The 23,573-nt window shown below is 36.2% G+C and overlaps 1 protein-coding gene and 1 long non-coding RNA gene across 5 annotated transcripts in view; one reads left to right on the plus strand and one right to left on the minus strand.

The window, feature by feature from the left end:
* LOC100874876 (mannan-binding lectin serine protease 2) overlaps positions 1–20,790 on the minus strand; it is a 40,645-nt gene extending 19,855 nt beyond the window's left edge. Inside the window, exons 1-6 of one of the 2 annotated variants that reach the window (XM_076537148.1) lie at positions 20,630–20,790; positions 18,618–19,164; positions 13,816–13,919; positions 11,306–11,482; positions 10,080–10,265; positions 8,606–8,788 (exon numbers count right to left, since the gene is read on the minus strand). In XM_076537148.1, coding sequence (XP_076393263.1) covers positions 8,606–8,788; positions 10,080–10,265; positions 11,306–11,482; positions 13,816–13,919; positions 18,618–18,988 — 1,021 coding nt within the window. In that variant the 5' untranslated portion in view covers positions 18,989–19,164; positions 20,630–20,790. The remainder of the gene's footprint in view (positions 1–8,605; positions 8,789–10,079; positions 10,266–11,305; positions 11,483–13,815; positions 13,920–18,617; positions 19,165–20,629) is intronic. The other variant, XM_003699461.3, reaches the window with a different exon arrangement.
* LOC105662268 (uncharacterized) lies at positions 7,281–22,304 on the plus strand. 3 transcript variants are annotated; one of them, XR_013039859.1, is made up of 2 exons: positions 7,281–7,905; positions 20,764–22,304. It is a non-coding gene; the product is annotated as an uncharacterized LOC105662268 (long non-coding RNA). The 3 variants fall into 3 exon arrangements; XR_013039860.1 differs by lacking the exon at positions 7,281–7,905 and adding an exon at positions 15,641–15,967; XR_013039861.1 differs by lacking the exon at positions 7,281–7,905 and adding an exon at positions 16,904–17,496.
* Positions 22,305–23,573: the final 1,269 nt, after the last annotated feature.

Consider the following 23,573-nt stretch of genomic DNA (forward strand, 5'->3'; position numbering starts at 1 on the left):
CCTGTTAATCTGTCCATCGAACGAAATTCTGTTGGAAGACCTTGCAGTCAGAAGCAACACAGTTAATCCTTTCGCTATCCCGCCATAAATCAATCGCATGAACCTGATAGATTACCTATCATCCCTGAGCAAAGTTCCAGTGGCGGCTACACGTTTGGTAATATGCAATTAACGCTCGACAACGAACCGGTTAAATTGCGTTAAACTCGGGGGAAACCGATAAGCGAGTGGAATGTTTGAAACTCGTGGTCGACAATCAAGAATCGATTTCGCGTCAATCGCGCCAAGTTTCAGCCACTGTTGCTGCTAACTTCGACAGCTTCTTAGCACTTAATTCTGTTGCACGAACGAAGCACATGCTTCAAGTCTCTGAACCGCGAAGCACGTTTGATTTCCAGACCGGTTCACAATTGACGACAAGCGGAACACACCGTTTTACGCGAAGAAATACGAATCGGTTCGACGACGGACGTGCGCGGCCGGAAACTCGAGAACGCGTGACGTCACGAAGGAAAGATGGCTGACGTTTTCGGACGAGGTCCGCGGTAAAAATGCCTCGTGCAACGCCGACGGAGCAGAAATGACAAACTGAGCGAAATCCCCGCTATTTCATCGGCTTTATTATCGCTGGTAAGCGCGTGGCGTGATGAGACGCCTCCATTCGTACACGAACCACGACGCCCTTCGACCCCGAGCCCGTAAAAAATAAACGGACGACTCAATCGGAAAGAAAAGAGCAAAGAGATCTCTGAGCCTCCGTTATCTCTTATCGCGTGTCTTCGGTGCATCTCTTTGTACAAATCGCACGCGCTGTCGATTCAATGCCCCGGACAGCTGCTACTGCACAGTGTATCGCCGATCGGCTCGGACAGCGATAAATTGAAAGATTGGAACGGCTGCGCTGGACAGCTTGCTGGACTTTTCCAGGAAAAATTGTGGTGAAAGGAAGTATCAGTAAGTACGGATTTTTTAATTTAAGAATATAGGAATTTGAAAATTTAGGGATTTGGGAACTAAAGGATTTGGAGATCTAGGGATTTTTTGGTTTAGGTATTTAGGGATTTAAGAATTTGGGAGGTGAGGGATTTGGAGATCTAGGGATTTCTAGGTTTAGGTATTTGGGGATGTGAAGATCTAGGGGTTTTTAGGTGTAGGTATTATTAGGGATTTGAAGATCTAGGGATTTCTAAGTTTAGGTATTTAGGGATTTGGAGATCTAGGTATTTTTAGGTTTAGGTATTATTAGGGATTTGGAGATTTAGGGATTTTTGGGTTTAGGTATTTAGGGATTTAAGAATGTGAGAAGTGGGAGATTTGGAAATCTAGGGATTTTCAGGTTTAGAGTTTTAAGGATTTAGAGATTTAAAAATTTAAATAATTAGTACTACAAAAACTTGAAAATTAGAAAATTTAAAAATCTGAAAACTAAGAACTAAAAAATGTGAAAATTGTAGAATTTGAAAAATTAAGGATTTTGACATTTAGGGATTTGGGAACTGAAGGATTTGCAGATCTAGGGATTTTTAGGTTTAGATATTTAGGGATTTAAGAATTTGGGAGTAAGGAATTTGGAAATCTAGGGATTTTCTAAACCAAAATTAAAAAATTTGAAAATAGGAAAATTTAAAAATCTGAAAAGTCAAAACTAAAAATTGTGAAAATTTAAAAATACAGAAATTAGCATGCTGACCCCGTGCACCTTTCCCAGTAAGAAACCAAAGAAAAATCTCCTTAGATTTCCAGCTCCCTGAAATTCTTAAAATGTTTCGCAGTTCCAAATAAACTGAACCTATTGTAACGGGTGTTAAATTCGGAACAACGTTCTCGTTGTCTCGTTACAATTCTACCGTTACTTATTACAATTTTCTCAGAATATATTAGTCGTGTCGACGTTGTCCTTGTTGCGCGATAAGTATATTGCGTCAACGAAAAACGATGATGGAACAAAGAAAGAGACAAAGAAACGCAAAGAAAAGAGGAAAGAGAGATGACCTTGTGCATGCGGAATAATGTCCGCCATTTTTAGGATACTTCCGGTAATCTGATAACGAAATTATGCTCTGGTAATTACAAACATGTTTCTTGAATTCGCAATTAAATTTGTAATTCGTATAAATTCGCGTCAATTTGTAATTTGTATTATTTGTAATTTGCAATTCGAATCTAATTTATAATTTGCAATTCAGTAATTTGCAAAACTTATTAAATTCATCAAGTACCAATCAAATTTAATTTCCATCTCTACAGTTTATTAAATATCGGATCAGTTAAATTTATAATTTGCAATCTGTCACCTGTCAAATTTCCAATTTAGCGTGTACTTCCAATAATCGTTCGATAAATAAAAAGCACCCTGTACATAAACAACGGTACACGTTTTTCTCCGACTCCCGTTGTGCAGTCCTCTCTCTATCACCTTGTGCCCGTAAACGCACGCGTTGCCCACTGTGCAGTTCCCTTCAAATCCAAACATCATAACCCCTTCAAAAACTCTCCAATACCTGTCATCGACGTTCCGATCGTTTTCCCTCCACGTGATTCACTTTTCTCAAATTTGAATTTCACAGTTCCTAAACAAACGTCCCAGACATAGAATTTCCGAAGCACGATTCAGGTTAGGTTTCGAAATGAAAATTCGCCTTAGCTGCGTTTATATAAGCGTTGTTATTGTCGGCAGGTAAATAGACACCAGCGGATCAAATTCGTGTCGTTGAGGATACTCTTCGAAGCAGGCTGACCAACTCCATCGAAGCAAAAAGTTCAGCTGGCTGATTCACCGAAAGACGACATCAGCGTTCCAGGCGGATTTATTCAGGATCCAGGTGCGACCCGGGAACGAGCTGTGCACTTTGAGAACGCGGCTTTATACCTTGGTTCGTGGTCGCGAGACACTGTCCGTCGGGATACGCGACGGGTAACAGGATTCCAGGTTCGTCTCCCTAGGAACCGGGCGTCTGTTCCTCTTCTCCTCACGATATCGCGCGTGCGTCGTGGAGCGTAATCGCGAGGCGTGCGTACGTAAACGTGAAAGACGGTGACACGAGCTCTCCATTGATAAAAAGCTGAGGCGATAAGACGGCAACAGTCGCGTGTGGTCCAACTATCAGAAACTCCGACGACGACTGGAACCTTCCCTACCTTTCGCTCGACAGCGCTCCCGGGGAAGTGGTGAGGGCACGGAGCGACGAGGACGGAGATAGTTTGATCGCTGGTGGGGGATAAAGAGGGGAGAACGACCTCTCCCACCTAAAAACCCGTAGCCCCACTCCCACACGAATTCTGCTCGAGATGAAAACAAGTTGTCCCCTTTCGAGAGGATCGTTGGACATATGCTTTCCTTTTCTGGGTATTTTTTCCTGTTGTTCCTTTAATAAGTTTCGATAGCACAATGGTGCTCTGATGTCTGAGAACGACCTTGTAATTCATGTTGGGTTTTTTGGAAATTTCTTTCTGATTAAGTTGGGAAATTTTACGTTGATGTTTGGGACTGTGAAGATTGAATTTTTAAATTCCCCAAATTTCCAAGTCCATAAATTCCTAAATCCCTAAATTATTAAATCAAGAAATCTTTGAAGTCCTAAATCCCCAAATTCCTAAATTTTCTTTTGCAAATTTCCCATCTAAAATTCTCTAGATTCCCCAAATATCCCTTGGATGGATATAAGCTAGGTAATTCCCTAGATTCCCCAAATTTCCAGGTCTACAAATTCCTAAATTACCAAATCAACAAATCCTTGAAACCCTAAATCTCCAAATTCCTAAATTTTCTTTTGCAAATTTCCCATCTAAAATTCCTTAGATTCCCCAAATATCCCTTGGGTGGATATAAGCTAGGGACTTCCCTAGATTCCCCAAATTTTCAAGTCTATAAATTCCTAAATCCCCAAATTACAAAATCAACAATTCTTTGAACCCCCAAATCTCTAAAACCCCAAATTCCTAAATTTTCTTCTGTAAATTTCCCACCTTGCAATTCCCTAGATTCCCCAAATATCCTACGGATGTATATAAGTTGGGAATTCCCTAGATTCCCCAACTTCCACTAAATAACTCTTCATTAATCCCATAGCTATAATCTTGACAAAGAATAATTTATAATATCGAATCTCACTTGATGTCTCATTAATATTAATTACATAAATCCCCATTTAAAATTCTGTTCATTATGAAAACATCCTCCGCATTTCAATGACATCGCCACTGGAATATCTAACGAGCTTTTCCTTGTGGGAAATATTACCTTTCTCAATTAGTCAGTGTTCCCATAATTCAAAAGATGTAAACCATTTTCCGAGAAATGAAATTGTGTAAAAACCTCTTAAACGACCCTTTAAATTCTCCGAATCCTTTGTCTGAAAAAACAAACGCAACAGCGGCGTTATTTTCCACTGACGCACATGCATACAGTTCTTTTTTCCCCGAAACTATCCGTCTCTGTTTTCGAAGTTTAACTCAGCTGGTCGAGGAACATGTGCAGCCGAACCGTTGTTTTATTCTGTCGACTCTAAAATTATCTCTGCTCGAAAGGAGATGGAAATAACGGGGTATCGGTATGGGGGGTAATCCCCACCATCTTTGTTCTCTTATTTCTCCTAACTCCCCACTATGCAAACGACCCACGTTCCTCTCGCACTATACACGATCGAAACTGCACACTTATTAAATAATACCATTTGAAACACACGCACGTGCGTGGCCCGTGATGCAGGACTACAGCTGTTTCGCAGGAGGTTGCGAAAATACTGCGCGGACGACCACTGCGCAGCTTGCGCGCCAAATTTGAATTCACTTTTGCTCTCTACGCTGATACTCCCATTTCTCGTAAACGAATAATTAATCTTAGTACTTTGATAGCTGTTATGTGTTGTTAGGTTACATTATTATTAATGTATTTTAAAATTATAACAGTGAGATCATGAACAAATATGTACTTATCTTTCTGGTACTTCTGTCATGTTGCAGTCTAAAGAAACTTGATAACAACTGAAGTGTTTGTACAACTATGTTTTCGAACTGTACTGTTGTATCTCTTTTATGTAACTTCTAAAAATTGTTAATAACTTTTATTGCAATAAAAAGTAATATTTATATGTTGATAAATTTAAAAGTATCCAGTCGTGATATTTTCACCTGAAATAAATTACAAGGGTACACGAAACTTTTGATCGCGATATCGAAACCGGTATTGGATGCAAAAGTTGCAGAATTCTGTCACGGAAGGAAGGCGATAATCTCGCGAGTCGCCATTTTTCTCGCAGTAGGTGAAAGCTCGACGAGAAAACTTCTCGATGTTCCGCTCCAAAGAAGTTCTACTGAGCGGGTTATTATCAGGATAAATGGAGAGACGCACAAAGAGCCCGGGAGACACATTCTTCCCGGGGCTGCCCCTTTGTCCGGGGCGTGAAAAGCCACCGGAGGATTCGGGCAATTTTTTTACCGACGGCGGATCTTTTCATTTCGCAACGCAGCTGTTGTTCCGTTTTCTTTGCTCGTTCTCATTCACGGTAACCGGCCAAATTAACGGGACTGTATCGTACGGATCGATCGATTTTCAGGATCTTTCGATAACGCCTGCGCAGTTCGATAACAACGCACAAGACAAATATTATGTAACTTCTAGTTAGATATTGTCGCCACTTGAAACTGATAAGGTTGTTTTGTTTGATGTGCTTGATAATGGATTTGAAAGTTCTGTATTTTTAGATTGGAATGTCCTTGGGAAGTTTCGAATTTGATTTTTAATTTTTCAAATTTCGCGCCATTTTCAATTTGTCAAATTATCAAATCTAGCTAAGGTACTTAATAACAATCATAATTTTAATTAGAAACCAACACTTATGATGCTTTGAGAATTATTCTAAAATCCAAAAATATTAATCTCTATATTTTTAAACAAATCTGTAATTTTGCAAATTTCCCGCCATTTTCAATTTGTCAAATTACTAAATCAAGCTAAGACACTTAACAACAACCACAGTTTCAATTAGAAACCAAAAATTATGATGCTCTGAGAAATATTCACAATTTTCTCTAAACTCAAAAATATTAATTTTTATATATTTAAACGACGCAGTAATTTTTCAAATATCCCGCCGTTTTCAATTTCTAAAATTCGCAAATGAACGTCAGGTACCTAATAACAATCATAATTTTAATTAAAAACAAAAAATTATCTTGATTCTCTAAAAAATATTCAAAAATCGCGATATCGAATTTAAAATTCCCGCCTTGAGGGTACAAAATGGTGCCCTCCGAGGCCATCACGAAAAGATAACAACCCACTAACGCGATTGAACGAGGGCAATTAATAATTGTCTGAGTATGTCCTCAAGAAGCGATGACGACGAAAAGAATGACTCTGAGAGACGTTAATTAATTCAACATTCCGCTTGAGTACGAAGGTTCGAGCGGAAGATCGCTTCTCATTGACCCGGGGTCGATCGTTCTATCAATCGAGTTGCACAAGATCGTACACGGATGAAAAGAGACATTTTGAATGGAAGAAAAAGAGTGTGATAAGCATAATCACTGTTGGACGGAGACCCTCGTCAGTGAATCTTAAATGACGCTATTTTTGTAATCTCTTAACTTTTTTGTGAATGGGACTTTTTGACGTAACATATTACTGTTTACCTTGATGATAATTATGTTATTGGTATTGTTTATAGTATTATAATATTGTAATGTGTATTTTGAATTGCAATTAGTTGTTATTAGCTTGTGACATCTGTACATTTGCATATTTAATTATACTGAAGGCCACATTGTGATATAATTTTAATTAAAATTTTTTAGAACAAGATAAAGAATGTTTTAGATTCAATTTTTTTATGGAATAATGGAAGACGTATTTTGTGTTCAAATTAACTTAATGGATTATTTAATGGTATACATAGACACAGAAATTTATTAAAACAAATAATTTAAATAAAATATTCAAGTCTAATAAAAAAAATAATACCTCACTTCAGAAATTCAATTATGACATAATATTTAAAAAAAAATATTTTTTGTTAGGTTAAATGATTTGAATAAAATATTCAACTGTAGTAAAGTAGTAATACCTCACTTCAGAAATTCAGTTACAACACAATATTCAAAAAAACGTATTCTGTTAAATTAAATAATTTATTCAAGTCCATTAAAAAGAACGATACCCACTCAATTCAGTAGTAATATATGAAAAACTTCATGTTTCATTAAAGCAAACAATTTGACTAAAATATTCATCTCTAGTAAAAAAGATATCCATTCAATTCACTATATTTGAAAAACTTCATATTTAAAGCAAATAATTTGAGTAAAGCCTCAAGTAAAAAATAATAATACTTCAGTTCACAACACTTAAAATTTCATGTGTCAAAATGGTTTCACTAAAATGTCCCCCTCTAACCTAAAAGTAAAAACTGAAAATAAAAGGCAACTAATTTACCTGGTTATGTTGTTCCAAAAGAGTGTATCGAGCGGAAGTATTGATCGTCACTGTAGTAAGATTCACCATAGAGCCGATTCGCACGGTAAATTGATTTTTCCGAGGATTTTCTTCCGGAGGACACGTGGCGTCGAGACGACTGGCGTCGTTACGTGTGCGACGCTACCGGTGTATGGTGCCTCTACGAATACTTCTCCCCAAGATTCTTTCCCTCCGTCTTTTTCTTTCTGCCCCACCAACCCCTCGTCCACCTTTTCACTGGTTCAGAATATCCCCACCACGGGATTTCCCCCTTTCGAACGCGATGGGCAGCCATGGGTTCCCGGGACACCCGTGAGGACCGTAACGATAAACTACGGTGCCTCGTCTACTTATATTTAATTATTTATCTTTCATTACCTCACTTTCTTTTTTAAATTTTATCTTGTGGTTTATTGATAATATTTCATTAGAGTTGTGTTGCTTCTGTTGTGGTGAGTGAATTATAATTGGATTAATGCTGCACGTCTTTGGACTTTTGGTGATTTATTGATTGAATGATTAGCTTGGAGGGTGAGGCATTTTATGCGAGCTTGTGGTGTTTATGGTAAATGTTATTTTGGTGGAGTGAATGGATTAATATTTGAAGAATTCTCTTTTGAATATATTTTAGGGAAATAGAATATTTTTCTGTTTTGTGTTATAATTATTTTGGCAAAATGGCGGATGTAATGGTTTGGCAAGTATATTTGCAAGATGGCGGATGTAATTGACCTTGTTAATAAGGGGACTTCTAAAGGGTAGTATGACGTCATATACAGTAAAAATATAGTAAATCAGACTTGATAAAAAATTATATAAAATTGTATAAAACATAATAATGCAAAAATAATATAAAATTATAAAACTTGTATGAAATATAATTATGTAAAAATCAGACAAAAATGATACAAAACATAATTATTAAAAATTGATTAAAAATTACAACAAAATTCTACAAAATCATATAAAATATAATTTACAATACAGTAAAACAATAATTTCTTACCCCTTGACTAATCACAAAAAATAATCAAGGGTCGTATTTTACATAAATATGAATTTTTATCTCTTTCTAAATTAAATTACTAATCTACTAAATTTACAAAGATGCTTATTAAAGATACTTAATAACAAAAATAAAAATAAACGTACCTTTGCAACTAGGTATACTGACGACACTCTCGTTCCATTTCCCGTTCTTGCACTGAAGTGTTCTTATCCTTTCGTTACTGTCAGGGAACACGCTGCCCAATTTGCAGAGAAACGTCCTCGAGGTCAGGGTGCCATTCAATACGTAACTTCCGTTCGGCGTGGATATATCCGGACAGCCCAGAACTGAAATGCCACGTTCATGTTAAGACTTTGTTCACGGATGTCTCTCTTACTTTTATTGTTAAAACATTGTGCGCATCATGTTTTAGATAAATGTTTAATAATAATAATAATATTCGTACACATCGCAATTAGATGTAGACACAAATCTTTTAATTTTCAAGTTTTCAAGGTTACATTGCAAGGTCACATCAATTTTTACATTTTCAAGGTTGAGTTTCAAGGTCATATAAATTTCTAAATTTTCAAGGTTACAAATTTACAAATTTAGGATTTTTCAAGTTTTCAAATTTTGCATATTGCAACATTCAAAAATTCCCCAAATCAAAATCCCCGAATTCCCTAATCCCCAAGTTCCTAGTAAATCCCTAAATTCTCCAATCCCCCAATTTCCACAATTCCTTCAATTCAAAAATCCCCAAATTCCAAAATTCTCTAGGTCCCACATTCTTCAACTCCCAAATTTCCCTAGATCCCACATTCTCCAAATTCCAAATTTCCCTAGGTTCCACATTCTTCAAATTCCAAAATTCCCTAGGTTCCACACTCTCCAAATTCCAAATTTCCCTAGGTCCCACATTCTCCAAATTCCAAATTTCCTTAGGTTCCACATTCTTCAAATCCCAAAATTTCCTAGGTTCCACACTCTCCAAATTCCAAATTTCCCTAGGTCCCACATTCTCCAAATCCCAAAATTCTCTGAGCCCCAAATTCTCAATATCCCAAAATTCTCTAGGCACCAAATTCTCTATATCCCAAAATTCCCCAAATCCCAAATCCTCCAGATGCAAAACTCCCTAGATACAAAATTTCTCAGATCCCAAAATTCCCTATACCCCAAATTCTCTGTATCCCAAAATTCCCTATACCCCAAATTCTCCATATCCCACAAATTCCCCAAATCCCAAATTTCCCAGATACAAAATTCCCCAAAAGTGCCTCAAACAATTTCCTCTTTTCTCTTCCCACTAATTCATCTTTCCCAACAATTACCAAAAATCCCCAAACAATGTATTCCACTATGAATACTAGATCACCCACACACCCAAGAGCATGTTACGTCACCGCAAACGCAGTAACATCATCGGTAGCGTAGAGATCCCCGGAGCGTGTTCGAAAGTGAGGACGCGTGTCGAGTGACGGTTCGGAACAGTTGTGAAAATAATCCCGCGTACGTTATTTCTGTACGTCAGAAATTGGTTGCGCAATCGTCTCGTGTTCCATCGATCACGTCGAGTGTCGATTATCAGGAAGAACGAGACCGTGAACGAGCGACCTCGGGGCTAACTCTGACCTTGATATTGCAGGAAGAATCCTCGGGCGGTGATCACGTTCGAGTTTGATACGATCAGGTCTAGCGTGATCACGTTCGAGTTCGAGATAATTTTCACACCGGCCGCTGTGCCGCAATGCTCGAACAGAGTTCTGCCCTTTTCACGCACGCGGACGACGTCCACGCAACTTCCGTCCGACTCTGCGCCTGAAACAAATACGTGCAGTCATGTAACAGCTTGTAGTTGTAGTCAAGGCTGAAGGTCGTGTTTGAGATATTGAGAAAATTGATATTTTTTATGTTGGGAAGGTCAGGATGTTTGTGTAACTAGTTTTTTATTACGGTCTACAAGGTTTGGTAAAGTGTAATTGAGATCTAGGGATTTTTGGGTAGGGATATTTGGGAAATTTGGAATTGAGATTTGGGTCTAGGGAATTTTTGAGAGGAGGTACTTTTATAAAATTTGGAATTCAGGGACGTCGAGATTTGGATCTAGGGAATTTTTGGGTGGAGATAACTGGTAAATTTGGAATTTGGGGAAATAAAAATTTGGGTCTAGGGAATTTATAGCAGAGGTATTTGGAAATCTTGGAGTTTGGGGATTTTGAGATTTGGGTCTAGGGAATTTTTGAGAGGAGGTGCTTTTATAAAATTTGGAATTCAGGGACGTCGAGACTTGGGTCTAGGGAATTTTTGAAAGGTGATAACTGGCAAATTTGGAATTTGAAGAAATTAAAATTTGGGTTTAGGGAATTTATAGCACAGGTGTTTGGAAATCTTGGAATAGGGGAAAAATGAGACTTGGATCTAGGGATTTTCGGGTGAAGATAATAGGAAACTCTGGAATTTGAGGAAATTGAGATTTGGATCGAGGGAATATTTAACGCAGGTATTTGGAAATCTTGGAATTTGGGAACAATGAAATTCGGATCTAGGGAATTTATGTCAGAGGTATTTGTAAAGTTTGGAATTTGATAAAAATCAGATTTGGATCTAGGGATTTTCGAGTGAAGATAATAGGAAATTTTATAATTTAGTTAAATCCAGATTTTAATCTAGGGATTTTTATCTGACATTCCTTGAGAAACATGGAACTTGAGAACTAAATCCAGCTATATGGAAATACAAGAAGTTTGGGAATGTAGGACATGGTAGTATAGGAACTACGGGCTCATTATTTCTTCATCAATTTCAAGTTAATTACTCGGACGGATATCGTTAAGGGGCTTTCACGGATCGATACTCACCCCGTATATCCAGGTCGTGGAAGGTAAGGAGGATCCTGTGGTCAGGAGCCGACCTGAAGGTCCATCCACATGTATTCTCACCAGGATAATATAACGGGTATCCTGGTGATTTGATGAAACCACCTTCGCCTGGTACCACTTTCACCTCCTCGTTGCAGAATCTTCTGACCGCAGTCTCTGAAACGGTCCAAACATGAGACTAAAACGACTGTTTTCTTAATGCATAAATCAAATATTATTTGCACTGACTAAACTTGATAATCCCTAAAATTGCATCGTGGCTATAAGTATGTCGTACATGAAAAAATTATTTTAGGAAAATTGAAAAAAATTATTACTGAGTGTGTTGGTAATTGGTGAAGAATTTTGGAATTGGGGAATTTTGAATTTGGGGATTTTTGGATCTGGGGAATATGGGATTTTGGGAAGGTGGGATTTGGAGAAGGTGGAATTTGGGGAATTTTGGATGTGGGGAAGGTGAGATTTGGGGAATTTGGGATTTGGGGAATTTGGGATTTGGGGAATTTGGGATTTGGGGAATTTGGGATTTGGGGAATTTGGGATTTGGGGAATTTGGGATTTGGGGAATTTGGGATTTGGGGAATTTGGGATTTGGGGAATTTGGGATTTGGGGAATTTGGGATTTGGGGAATTTGGGATTTGGGGAATTTGGGAATTTGGGATTTGGGGAATTTGGAATTTGGGGAATTTGGGATTTGGGGAATTTGGGATTTGGGGAATTTGGGATTTGGGGAATTGGGATTTGGGGAATTTGGGATTTGGGGAATTTGGGATTTGGGAAATTTGGGATTTGGGGAATTTGGGATTTGGGGAATTTGGTATTTGGAGAATTTGGGATTTGGGAAATTTGGAATCTGAGGAATTTGGGATTTGGGGAATTTGGGGGATTTGGGATTTGGGGAATTTGGAATTTGGGGAATTTGGGATTTGGGGAATTTGGGATTTGGGGAATTTGGGATTTGGGGAATTTGGGATTTGGGGAATTTGGGATTTGGGGAATTTGGAATTTGGGGAATTTGGAATCTGGGGAATTTGGGATTTGGGGAATTTGGGATTTGGGGAATTTGGAATTTGGGGAATTTGGAATATGGGGAATTTGGGATTTGGGGAATTTGAAATCTAGGGAATTTTGAATCTAGGGAATTTTGAATTTAGGAAAAATCTGAAAATCTATAACTCTAATTTATTAAACTGAAACTCAGTGCACAATTTACTGAATCTTCCAATGCAACTTCCAATAACTTCAAAAGCTATATACCAAAATATCCTCCCCCTTCCAATCTCCATCACATAAATAACAAGACTACCCATGTTTCTAAATAACGTTCTAAAGTTTTCACCCCCAGCAGGAAAACGAATAATCGAGTTCCACCGAGGAAAAAGAAGAGCAAGGGTAGAAAATGTAATTTTCCCCGGTTCGATAGAATTACCACCCCCGATGACGAGTCCCAATGGTATTGTTCGCGGTAGAAACGCGGAGGAAGGACACTTTTCCCGTCATAACGAGGCGGATCAACATCTGCATCCGTTTCGGTCCATTTGTCGATTTCGAGTGTGACTCTGGCCTCCATTATGTGACATTCGGCCCGGGAGAGTGTCCTTGCCCCACTTTCTGACGGAGGGGTGGAACTACACCTGGAAGGGGTGGTACTATAACTAGGAGGGGTTGTAGGGCATCGGAGGGGCTGTTTTTGCTCTTGCTCTGATCGTGTATTGTATAGGTGGCAGTTAATCTGTGGAATGGAGATTTATCTCTCTGTTGTATTATTTTGGGATTATTATCATTTCAGGAAGTCATAAGTTAAAAATGAATAATTATTAGTAATGGGGAATTAGGTAACTATGGTGAAATCTTAAGATCTTCAATTTTCGTAAATTTTCAAATTTAAAATAAATTTTTCAAGTTCAAAAATAATTTTTCAAATTGAAAATACATTTTTCAAGTTCAAAAATAATTTTTCGAATTCAAAATAAATTTTTCAAGATCAAAATAATTTTTCAAATTGAAAATACATTTTTCAAGTTCAAAAATAATTTTTCGAATTCAAAATAAATTTTTCAAGATCAAAATAATTTTTCAACTTGAAAATACATTTTTCAAGTTCAAAAATAATTTTTCGAATTCAAAATAAATTTTTCAAGATCAAAAATAATTTTTCAAATTGAAAATACATTTTTCAAATTCAAAAATAATTTTTCAAATTCAAAATAAATTTTTCAAGATCAAAAATAATTTTTCAAATTGAAAATACATTTTTCAAGTTCAAAAATAATTTTTCAAATTCAAAATAAATTTTTCAAGTTCAAAATTAATTTTTCAAATTCAAAAATTTTTAAATGTACAAATTTAAAAATTCTCCAAATACGTCAACCATTAATTTATTAAACTTGCAAATCCCTAAACTTGTAAATTTCAAAATCCTTAAAGTTTCAAATTGTCAAATTAGTAAAGGCGGATTTGAATAAATGAATGATAATTGATAGCTTACCAGGTATACAGGCATATTTTATTCGCAAAGTGGCTGGATACCATTGGACAGTGCCTGCATGATCAGTGGGGAAGTTGTAACGACAATGGACTTGTCCGGAACATCTAAACAGAACAATATAAAAATAGCCACGATAGTAAATATTCATCTGCACGAGTCTCCTTTAAATCTTTCTATAAATAAACAGACTGAAATAATGTCGGATGACAAATTTCAAAATATGATATAAAATATTCTGCTGGATATCATTGTTTCTAAATTCCAAATTCCCTAGATCAAAAATTCCCTAGATTCCAAATTCCCGAATCCAAAATTTCCTAGATTCCAAATTCCCCAAATTCCAAATTCCCCAAATCCCCCAGATTCCAAATTCCCCAAGTCCCAAATTTCCCAAATCCCAAATTTCCCAAATCCCAAATTCCCCAAATACCAAATTCCCCAAATCCCAATTTCCCCAAATCCCAAATTCCCCAAATCCCAAATTCCCCAAATTCCAAATTCCAAATTCCCCAAATCCCAAATTCCCCAAATTCCACCTTCTCCAATTCCCAAATTCCCCAAATTCTAAATTCCCCAAATCCCAAATTCCCCAAATTCCACCTTTTCCAAATTCCACCTTCTCCAATTCCCAAATTCCCCAAATCCCAAATTCCTCAAATCCCAAATTCCTCAAATCCCAAATTCCCCAAATTCCACCTTTTCCAAATTCCACCTTCTCCAATTCCCAAATTCCCCAAATCCCAAATTCCTCAAATCCCAAATTCCCCAAATTCCAAATTCCCCAAATCCCAAATTTCCCAAATCCCAAATCCCCAAATACCAAATTCCCCAAATCCCACCTCCTCCAAACCCCACCTTCCCCATATCTATAATCTCCCATAAATCCTTAATATTTTAATTCACCGACACCTCCATAAATTCACCTTAATCCCGATAAGCATCGCAACCATCCTAGTCATCATTTCAGCGACCGCAAACCGAGCAACGAAGATCGTATCGATCAGCCTTTGCACGCACCATCGTCGATTAAATACAACGTCCGCCATTACACTTTCATAGAGTGCACCCCAAGAACAAAGGAGAAAAAAGAATAGAGATTGTTTTCAGATCGCGATGATTACGTTTGCACGTAGCGCATCGAAAGTGGTCTGCGACGGGGAACAATGCTGGAGTTTCGATTTTCAACCCTTTAAACATGGGGTCGCTTCCCTGTTCTCGACGATTTTATCGCTTCGCCCCCTTCGCCGGAAATAAAAGTGAAATAACATTTCACCCACACCGGGAATTCGCTCTGACGTGAAGGTTGCAGTTTCGGGAGTTTTTATCCGGGTTAACGAGAAATAATTGAAAGGGACTGTATATTTAGGAATTAATAAATTATCACTGGTTTAAACTAAATCATTTTACACTACTATTGAATTTAATTTAACCTTGTTACATTTCTGATCTTATTATAAAATTTTGAGAACAAGTTTTTGAAATGTATGTTTCATAAATACTGCAATGTTCAATATTTTGTTTATATATGTATGAGAAGATTTAATAAGAATTTTATATATCACAAGTAATGATTTTTAGTCATTTTTTTTACATGGAATTGTTTTTCAAGATTTGAGAAAAATTTACTGAAAATTTTGCAAGTCATAAAGATTTTTAATATTTTTTTTTTTACATAAAATTGTTTTTTAAGATGTGAGAAAAATTTAAGAAAAATTGTGCACATCACAAAAATTCATTTTTAGTCATTTCTTTATATAAAGTTGTTTTTCAGCACAGCAAGAAGTGTTAATAAAGTTAAAATTGTTTACAGTAAATAGTTATTGAATTTTAATGTTTTAATTTAATGTTGAATAGTGGTAATGGAAGTAGGGTTTATAATTGATTATGGTAATAAGATGATTATGGCGTAAGTTCGTTGCTTTCGTTTTTCGTCACATTTCGACACAATCACCGACCGTGGTAACATGAGTCACCCACGAGACATCCGCAAAAAAGAACAGAGAGCACAGAATATTCGATTACAAGTGACCACAGAACTAAAAAATCATTTCTACCGCTACGTTGTGAGATACAAAGTCATAATAAAGACGACTACCGACCAATTTTAATCATTATATGTATATTTTTTAATTTTATATACTGCATACTTTAGGTAAGGTTATATTCAAAATTATGTTCAAGTATAAATTACATATGCCTCTCAACATAACCTTTTTTTTCACAACAAAGTGCAACACAACTTAACTCATTTTACCTTAAGAAAATTTTGATAAAATTTGCCCAATATTTATCCAATATTAATACCTCCAATATTTATGTAAAATTATATTTAAAATTATGTTCAAATACAAATTATATATGAGCTTATGTATCTCTCTTAATATAACCATTTTTCTGACAACAAAATGCAACATAACTTAACTCATTTTACCTTAACAAAATTTTGATAAAATTTGCCCAATATTTATCTAATATTAATATTCCCAATATTTGTGTAAAATTATATTCAAAATTATTCAAGTATAAATTATATTTGAACTTCTGTATCTCTCACAACATAATCTTTCTGACAGCAAAGTGCAACTTGACATATTTTTCCTGAACAAAATATTCTCAATATTTATCCAATATTAATACTGCCAATATTTCTGTAAAATTATATTCAAAATTATACTAAAATAAAATGGGTTAAAATTATATTAAATTATATATGAACTTATGTATCTCTCACAACATAATCTTCTTTCTGACAGCAAAGTGCAACTTAACATATTTTTCCTTAACAAAATATTCTCAATATTTATCCAATATTAATACTCCCAATATTTCTGTAAAATTATATTCAAAATTATATTAAAATAAAATGGGTTAAAATCAAATTAAATTATATTTGAACTTATGTATCTCTCACAACATAATCTTCTTTCTGACAGCAAAGTGCAACTTAACATATTTTTCCTTAACAAAATATTCTCAATATTTATCCAATATTAATACTCCCAATATTTCTGTAAAATTATATTCAAAATTATATTAAAATAAAATGGATTAAAATTAAATTAAATTATATTTGAACTTACATATCTCTCTCAACTTTTCTCTCAAAACAAGTGTTACATAACCTAACACCTTTTACCTCAAAAATTTTCCATAATAGTCCGTTTCAATCCATTTCATCTTCCACCAATCTATTTGCTATTCATAAAAATATGCAAGGGATCAAATATTTATACACGAATCGATTCTTCCTGTATTCCCTTTTTTCTCAACACCACGATATTATATTCACGCCATTGCCGCCGCCAAATGTCACAGTTCACATAGAGAGGGGAGTAGAATCGCGCGGTTGAAATCGAACGTAATTCAGCGAAATTAAACAGCTCTCGCAACCCTTCTTTGTCATCGGAGTTCGGCTCTTTTGTGTTCCACGCACGGCGGCGTGTCTTCGAGGGTGGAAACGGAATCTCGACACGCAAAATCGCCGTTTGATGTGAGCCACCTAAGCGTACGCGAAGTTTTTAATTGCCTTTTGAGCGACGATCGATGCCCGCCGAAGGAGAAATCGTTTCCGACACAGTGCATCTCGCGTTATGGCCACAGCTCGATGAACTTTGTAAATAAGGGGTTGCACTCGCGGAACGCAGGGGAGGAAATTAACTGTCTATGGAGAAGTCGGTGAAGGTACTTATTTTGCGCGGAACTTTACCGAAGATATGATCATATATCGCAATAACAATTTTATGAAACATTTCTGAAAATCAAAAAATTAATATTGAAAATTATAAACGATGTAAAAATTGCAAAATTCATAAACAATTTAAGTATGACAAAATTAATCTTGAAATTCATTAACGATCTAATAATCACGAAGTTCATAAAAAATATAAAAATCACAAAATTCATAAAAAAAATAAAAATCACAAAATTCATAAAAAATATAAAAATCACAAAATTCATAAAAAATATAAAAATCATAAAATTCATAAAAAATATAAAAATCACACAATTCATAAAAAATATAAAAATCACACAATTCATAAAAAATGTAAAAATCACAAAATTCATAAAAAATATAAGAATCACAAGATTTATAAAAAATATAAAAATTACAAAATTCATAAGACATATAATAATCACAAGATTTGTACAAAATATAAAAATCACAAAATTCTCCAAGTCCCAAATTCCATAGACCCAAAATTCCCTAGAACAAAAATTCCCTATATCCATAAATCCTCAGATCCAAAATTCCCAATTCTAAATTTCCTAGATCCAAAATTCTTCAAATTCCAAATTTCCCAAATCCAAAATTCCCCAGATCCACAATTCCCCAAATTTCCTACTCCTCAGGTCCAAAATTCCTTAGAACAAAAATCCCTAGATCTGAAATTCCCCAAATCCAAAATTTCCCAAATTCCATATTTCCCCAATTCCCAATTATTCAAATCCCAAATTCTCTAAATTCTAAATGCCGCAAATCCAAAATTTCCCAAATCCCAAATCCCCCATATCCAAAATTCCCCTAATTCGAAATTTCTCAGACTCGAAACTCTTCGAATTCCAAATTTCCCAGATTCAAAATTTCCTAAATTCAAAAATTCCCCGGATTTAAAATCTCCCTAGTTCCAAAATTCCCTAGACCAAAAATTCCCCAGATTCAAAATTCCCTAAATTCAAAAATTTCCCAATTTCCAAATTCCCTAGATTCAAAATCTCTCTAGTTCCAAAATTCCCTAGACCCAAAATTTCCCAGATGCAAAATTTATAAACAATCTAAAAATCCCCAATTAAAAATGTCCTACCTCCTATTCAGCGACTTCCTGATATCCACCACCTGCTGCTCGTCCTCATAAATATAGTTCCCCTTCAACCTCTTCCTGTAAGAGCTGCTACCTGGCGTCGTGTTCTTCCTCTTCGACTCGTACCCGCAAATCTGAGTGAAGTTCGACAGGTACTCCGCTTCCAGGACGAAGATAAAAGCCTTCAAGGACCTGCACGAGAGTCTGAGGAGCTGATGCGAGCAGTGCTCCTTCTGGAGCAGCTCCATGTAGCCTCCCGGAAGCCTGACAACCTTCAGAGTCTCGGAGTAGGATTTGTCGAAGACGTTGACGGTCGTGCAGCCGGTGATCGTCAGAAGCAGCAGAACGCTCAGGGTCGTTGCTCCTGGCGCCATGGTCGTTGATCATCACAGAGGTCGAAGGAGGCTCGAGATGTCTTAAAATTAGATTCTCTCGAGGAGGTCAAGTGGACGTCGAATTTCCACGAGGCTCTGTTTCTTGTCCTGGAGAGAACCGCTTGAATGTGCTCTTCGTGGAACGGATCCTGCACTCTGTTCTTTGTCCTATGACTCTGTGGGATACGGCTTGGGTTATACGAGATATATGGATACTACAGGGTGGCCCACAACTGTAGGTCACAATGTAAGACACATCTCTGAAATGAGGGGAGTTGATTCCGAATGAGATTTCCCTTTGCAGAAATGGGGTTTGAAGCTTCGTTTTTGAATTATTAAGGAAAAACGCGGACCAGGGCGCGAGGATGCGCACGCAGCCGCTAGGCTCGAAGCTGTCGCTCCCGCGTCTGCGCGCGTAATCCTCGCGCTCTGATTGGTCCGTGTTTTTCCTTAATAATTCAAAAACGAAGCTTCGAACCCCATTTTTGCGAAGGGAAATCTTATTCGGATTCAGCTCCCCCTCATTTCAGGGACACTAGTTGTGAGGCACCCTGTATACGTTTTACTGTAACATATACAACGTTCGTCGAACCGTATCTGATGTTCCACCCCTGTGCGCCACAATTATGTCAGCTATCCCCCATTTCAGGGACCTACACTAGTTGTGAGACACCCTGTATTTGACCACTATAAATTTGTTACGTTTTTAAAATTAAAGGTACAAATATAATTTATTGGGTACTGACTACTACTGTATATTGTTAAGACATTAGTATATAGTACGTGCATTGTACTTAATGTGATTTGGTCAAAGCTTGTGGCGTTCAAGGATAGGTTAAGTTAGGTTCCTGCCATTTTAAGTGTCGGCCATTTTGTTTTGCTTTTCACGTGACTGCTACTGAATTCTGTACTATGGACATTTATTAAATAAGATAAATGTCGTTGTTTATGATGGTTATGAATAATTTGTGGAACTGAAAGTGAAGTTGACAATACAACCTGTGGCATATTGAAATTTTAAAATGTAAAAATAATAAAATGTTGAAAGATTAATATATTGAAATTTTTAAATGTTAAAATAATAAAATGTTGACGAATTAAAATATTGAAATGTTAAAATATGAAATTATAAAATTATAAAAATATAAAAATATAAAAATGTAAAAATGTAAAAATGTAAAAATATGAAAATATAAAAATATAAAAATTTAAAAATGTAAAAATGTAAAAATGTAAAAATATAAAAATATAAAAATATAAAAATTTAAAAATTTTAAAATGTAAAAATATAAAAATGTAACAATCTAAAAATGTAAAATCCCAAAAATCTAAAAGTCCAAAAATATGAAAACATAAAAATACAAAAATTTGGTAAGATTGAAAAATTGAAAGACTGCAATATTGAAATACTAAAATATTAAAATATTAAAATACTACACTCCAACCCTAATTAAAAGAGTGTCATAAAGACTATCCTACCCTTCACCACAAATTATTCACCCCTCAACCTATTCCCCCTCTCCAAAATCTGCAAAAATTAACCCTAAAATCCACAAAGCCCAAACCTGAAAAACTATGTCACCTTTCCAAATACCCTTCCACCCTTAAACCCCAAAAATACTAACTTCCTCCAAAACTTACAGCTCCGTGCTCCTTTCTCGAAGTCCTTCACTCCACTATGCCGTTCCTCAAGTATCACAGGTCTCTATAATCTCCGAGACGATTATTTATCGATGAGAATCACAGCTCTCTTTATTTTCGGCCCGTGTTCCCAGCATCTTCGGGTTTGTTGCTACAATGAAGAGGCCCTGGTGCGCGATTAATCGGCCACGGCCAACCTCCAGCCTCCAAGATGAACACTCCTCAAGGACGTGGCTTAGAAATAGTAACGCTCTTCGGTTCTCTTGCTCTTTCACATTTCACTTATTCGAAGTATCGAAACATTAACCTCCAACTTAATTTTTTTTAGACATTCTTCTTCTATTTCGGTACTTTCCCAAACTTTCCGTGGACTCGCTGGAAGACAACGATAAAAATACGCGAGGAGCGTATTCGCACCCCGTGCCTCGACGGAAAAATCTGTTCGAAGGCACAAATTGATCCAGTTTGTTTAATCCAATTCCCTCGGACGCGGTCGACCATTCGACGTCGCTTCTCCGCGATTCTCGCATTTTAAACGAGCATTCCTCGATCATCTCGAAGTGCGCGCCATCGATCTTTCGAATTGCTTTTTCCCGCCAAAATGTTTCGGTCACATTTCTTGCTTTAATTATTCCATTAACTGATGCAGTGTTCACTGTTCAAATATTTCTGGGTTTTTTGTTTGGTTTAATTCTTGATTAGTTGTGACGCACTGGTGACGCACTGATGACGCACTAGTGACGCAAAGGACGAATGTAACAAAAATAGTTTTTATTCAAGGTTTCTAAGGCTTTTTGTTTAGTTTGATTTTTCGTTCTTCATGACGCACTCTTGACGCACTGATGACGCACTCTTGACGCACTGGTGACGCACTGGTGACGCACAGTAGAAACGTAACGAAAATAATTTGTAATAATGGCCTCTAAAGTTATAGTATAACCATTTCAAGGTTTTTTATTTAGTTTGACTCTTGCTTCTACATGACGCACTTGTGACGCACTCGCGACGCACAGATGACGCACAGTACAAACGTAATAAAAATAGTTTATATTGAAGGTTTCTAAAGTCATAGTATAACCATTTCAAGGTTTTTTATTTAGTTTGACTCTTGCTTCTACATGACGCACTCGTGACGCACTCCTGACGCACTGATGACGCACAGTACAAACGTAATAAAAATAGTTTATATTGAAGGTTTCTAAAGTCATAATATAACCATTTCAAGGTTTTTTATTTAGTTTGAGTCTTGGTTCCACATGACGCACTCGTGACGCACTCCTGACGCACTGATGACGCACAGTACGAACGTAATAAAAATAGTTCGTATTAAGGATGTCTAAGTTCATAATACAACCATTTCAAGGTTTTTTTATTTGGTTTGACTTCAGGTTCCTTGTGACGCACTCGTGACGCACAGTGCAAATGTAACGAAAATAAATTATATTTATTTTACGATTAAGTTTTGAGTTCGGCACGAGTTTTAGTTTGTATTAAATTTCTAATGTAGCCATTGAAAGCTTTTTTTTATTTAATTTGACTCTTGATTCCTTGTGACGCACCCGTGACGCACAGTACAAAAGTAACAAAAATAAATTATATTCGTTTCACGTTCGAGTTTTGAGTTCGACAGGAGTTGTAGTTTGTATTAAACTGACAATATAACCGTTGCAAGGTTTTTTTTATTTTAATTTAAGTCTTGGTTCCTTGTGACGCAATCATGACGCACATCGTAAGCGTAACTAAAATAAATCTTCGCTCCGTTATTAAGCATCGAGTTCGACACGAGTAGCAGTTTGCACAGTTAAAAATCTCTAAATTCGTAGTACAACCATTTCAAGGTTTCTTGTTTGGTTTAATCCTTAATCTCTTGTGACGCACTCATGACGCACGTTACAAACGTAATAAAAATAATTCGTATTTGTCTCTCGAAGTTTTGAGGTTAATACCAGTTACAATTTGTATAAAATTCCTAACATTTGAAGCCTTGATTTCTCATGACGCACTCGTGACGCACATAAAAAATTTAAGAAAAATAAAAAGTAAATTATTTTTGCCTTACTAAGTTTTCAGTTCAGTAGTTGCAGTTTGTACAAAAATCATCCAATACAAAGTATGTCAAACACTTGAGGTTTTGTTATTTATTTGAACCCTTGATTCCTCGTGACGCACTCGTGACGCACATCACAAACGCAACAAAAATAAAAAGTAAATTACATTCGTCTCACAAAGCTTTGAATTCACTAATTACAACTTGTACAAACATATCATTAAATATAAAATAATCCACATTTGAATCATTTTCATTTATTTTCAATCTTGCAAAAATTATAAACAACTATTTCTGACCGACCCGTAAAAAATCATTTTTCAAAACCGAACACGCCGACGAATTAATTTTAGTAACACATTATTTATATTTTTGTTTATAGAACACTTGGTTGTTAGACCACTTGTTTCTTGTTTAAAAATTGTAGTTTTCAGAGAGAACGACGCAGTCCGAAGATCAATTTTTCACCGACGCAGCTCGAAGATTAATGGAAGACGCGGACCAACACCGAACACGAAAAGCGTCCGTGGATGTGTGCCACAAATCGGTTAGCTGTCAGTCCGTTCTCTAACAACTGACAGCCTAAACTGCGAATAGTAGAAGCCATTGGCATGAACGCTACCCCCAGGTAGTAGGCGCCCCTCCTCTACGAGGCTCTTGAAAGCGGTGGTGGTTAGTGAATGGGGATAGTAGATCGCTTTCGATTATTATGCGTTTTAGGAACCGAAGCCGAAATGTTTTGTTACTTTTATTTTAACTTTGACTTACAATTTTCAAATTTTACTTATCTTTTCATTTTTACACTTTTAATTATATTTTGAAGCTTTCAATTTTTAATTATATTTTTCTCATTTACTTACATTTTGATGGTTTTTGGTTTTATTACTTTTAGGTACA

Source organism: Megachile rotundata, chromosome 11 (genome assembly GCF_050947335.1).
Source record: "Megachile rotundata isolate GNS110a chromosome 11, iyMegRotu1, whole genome shotgun sequence".
NCBI lineage: Eukaryota > Metazoa > Arthropoda > Insecta > Hymenoptera > Megachilidae > Megachile > Megachile rotundata.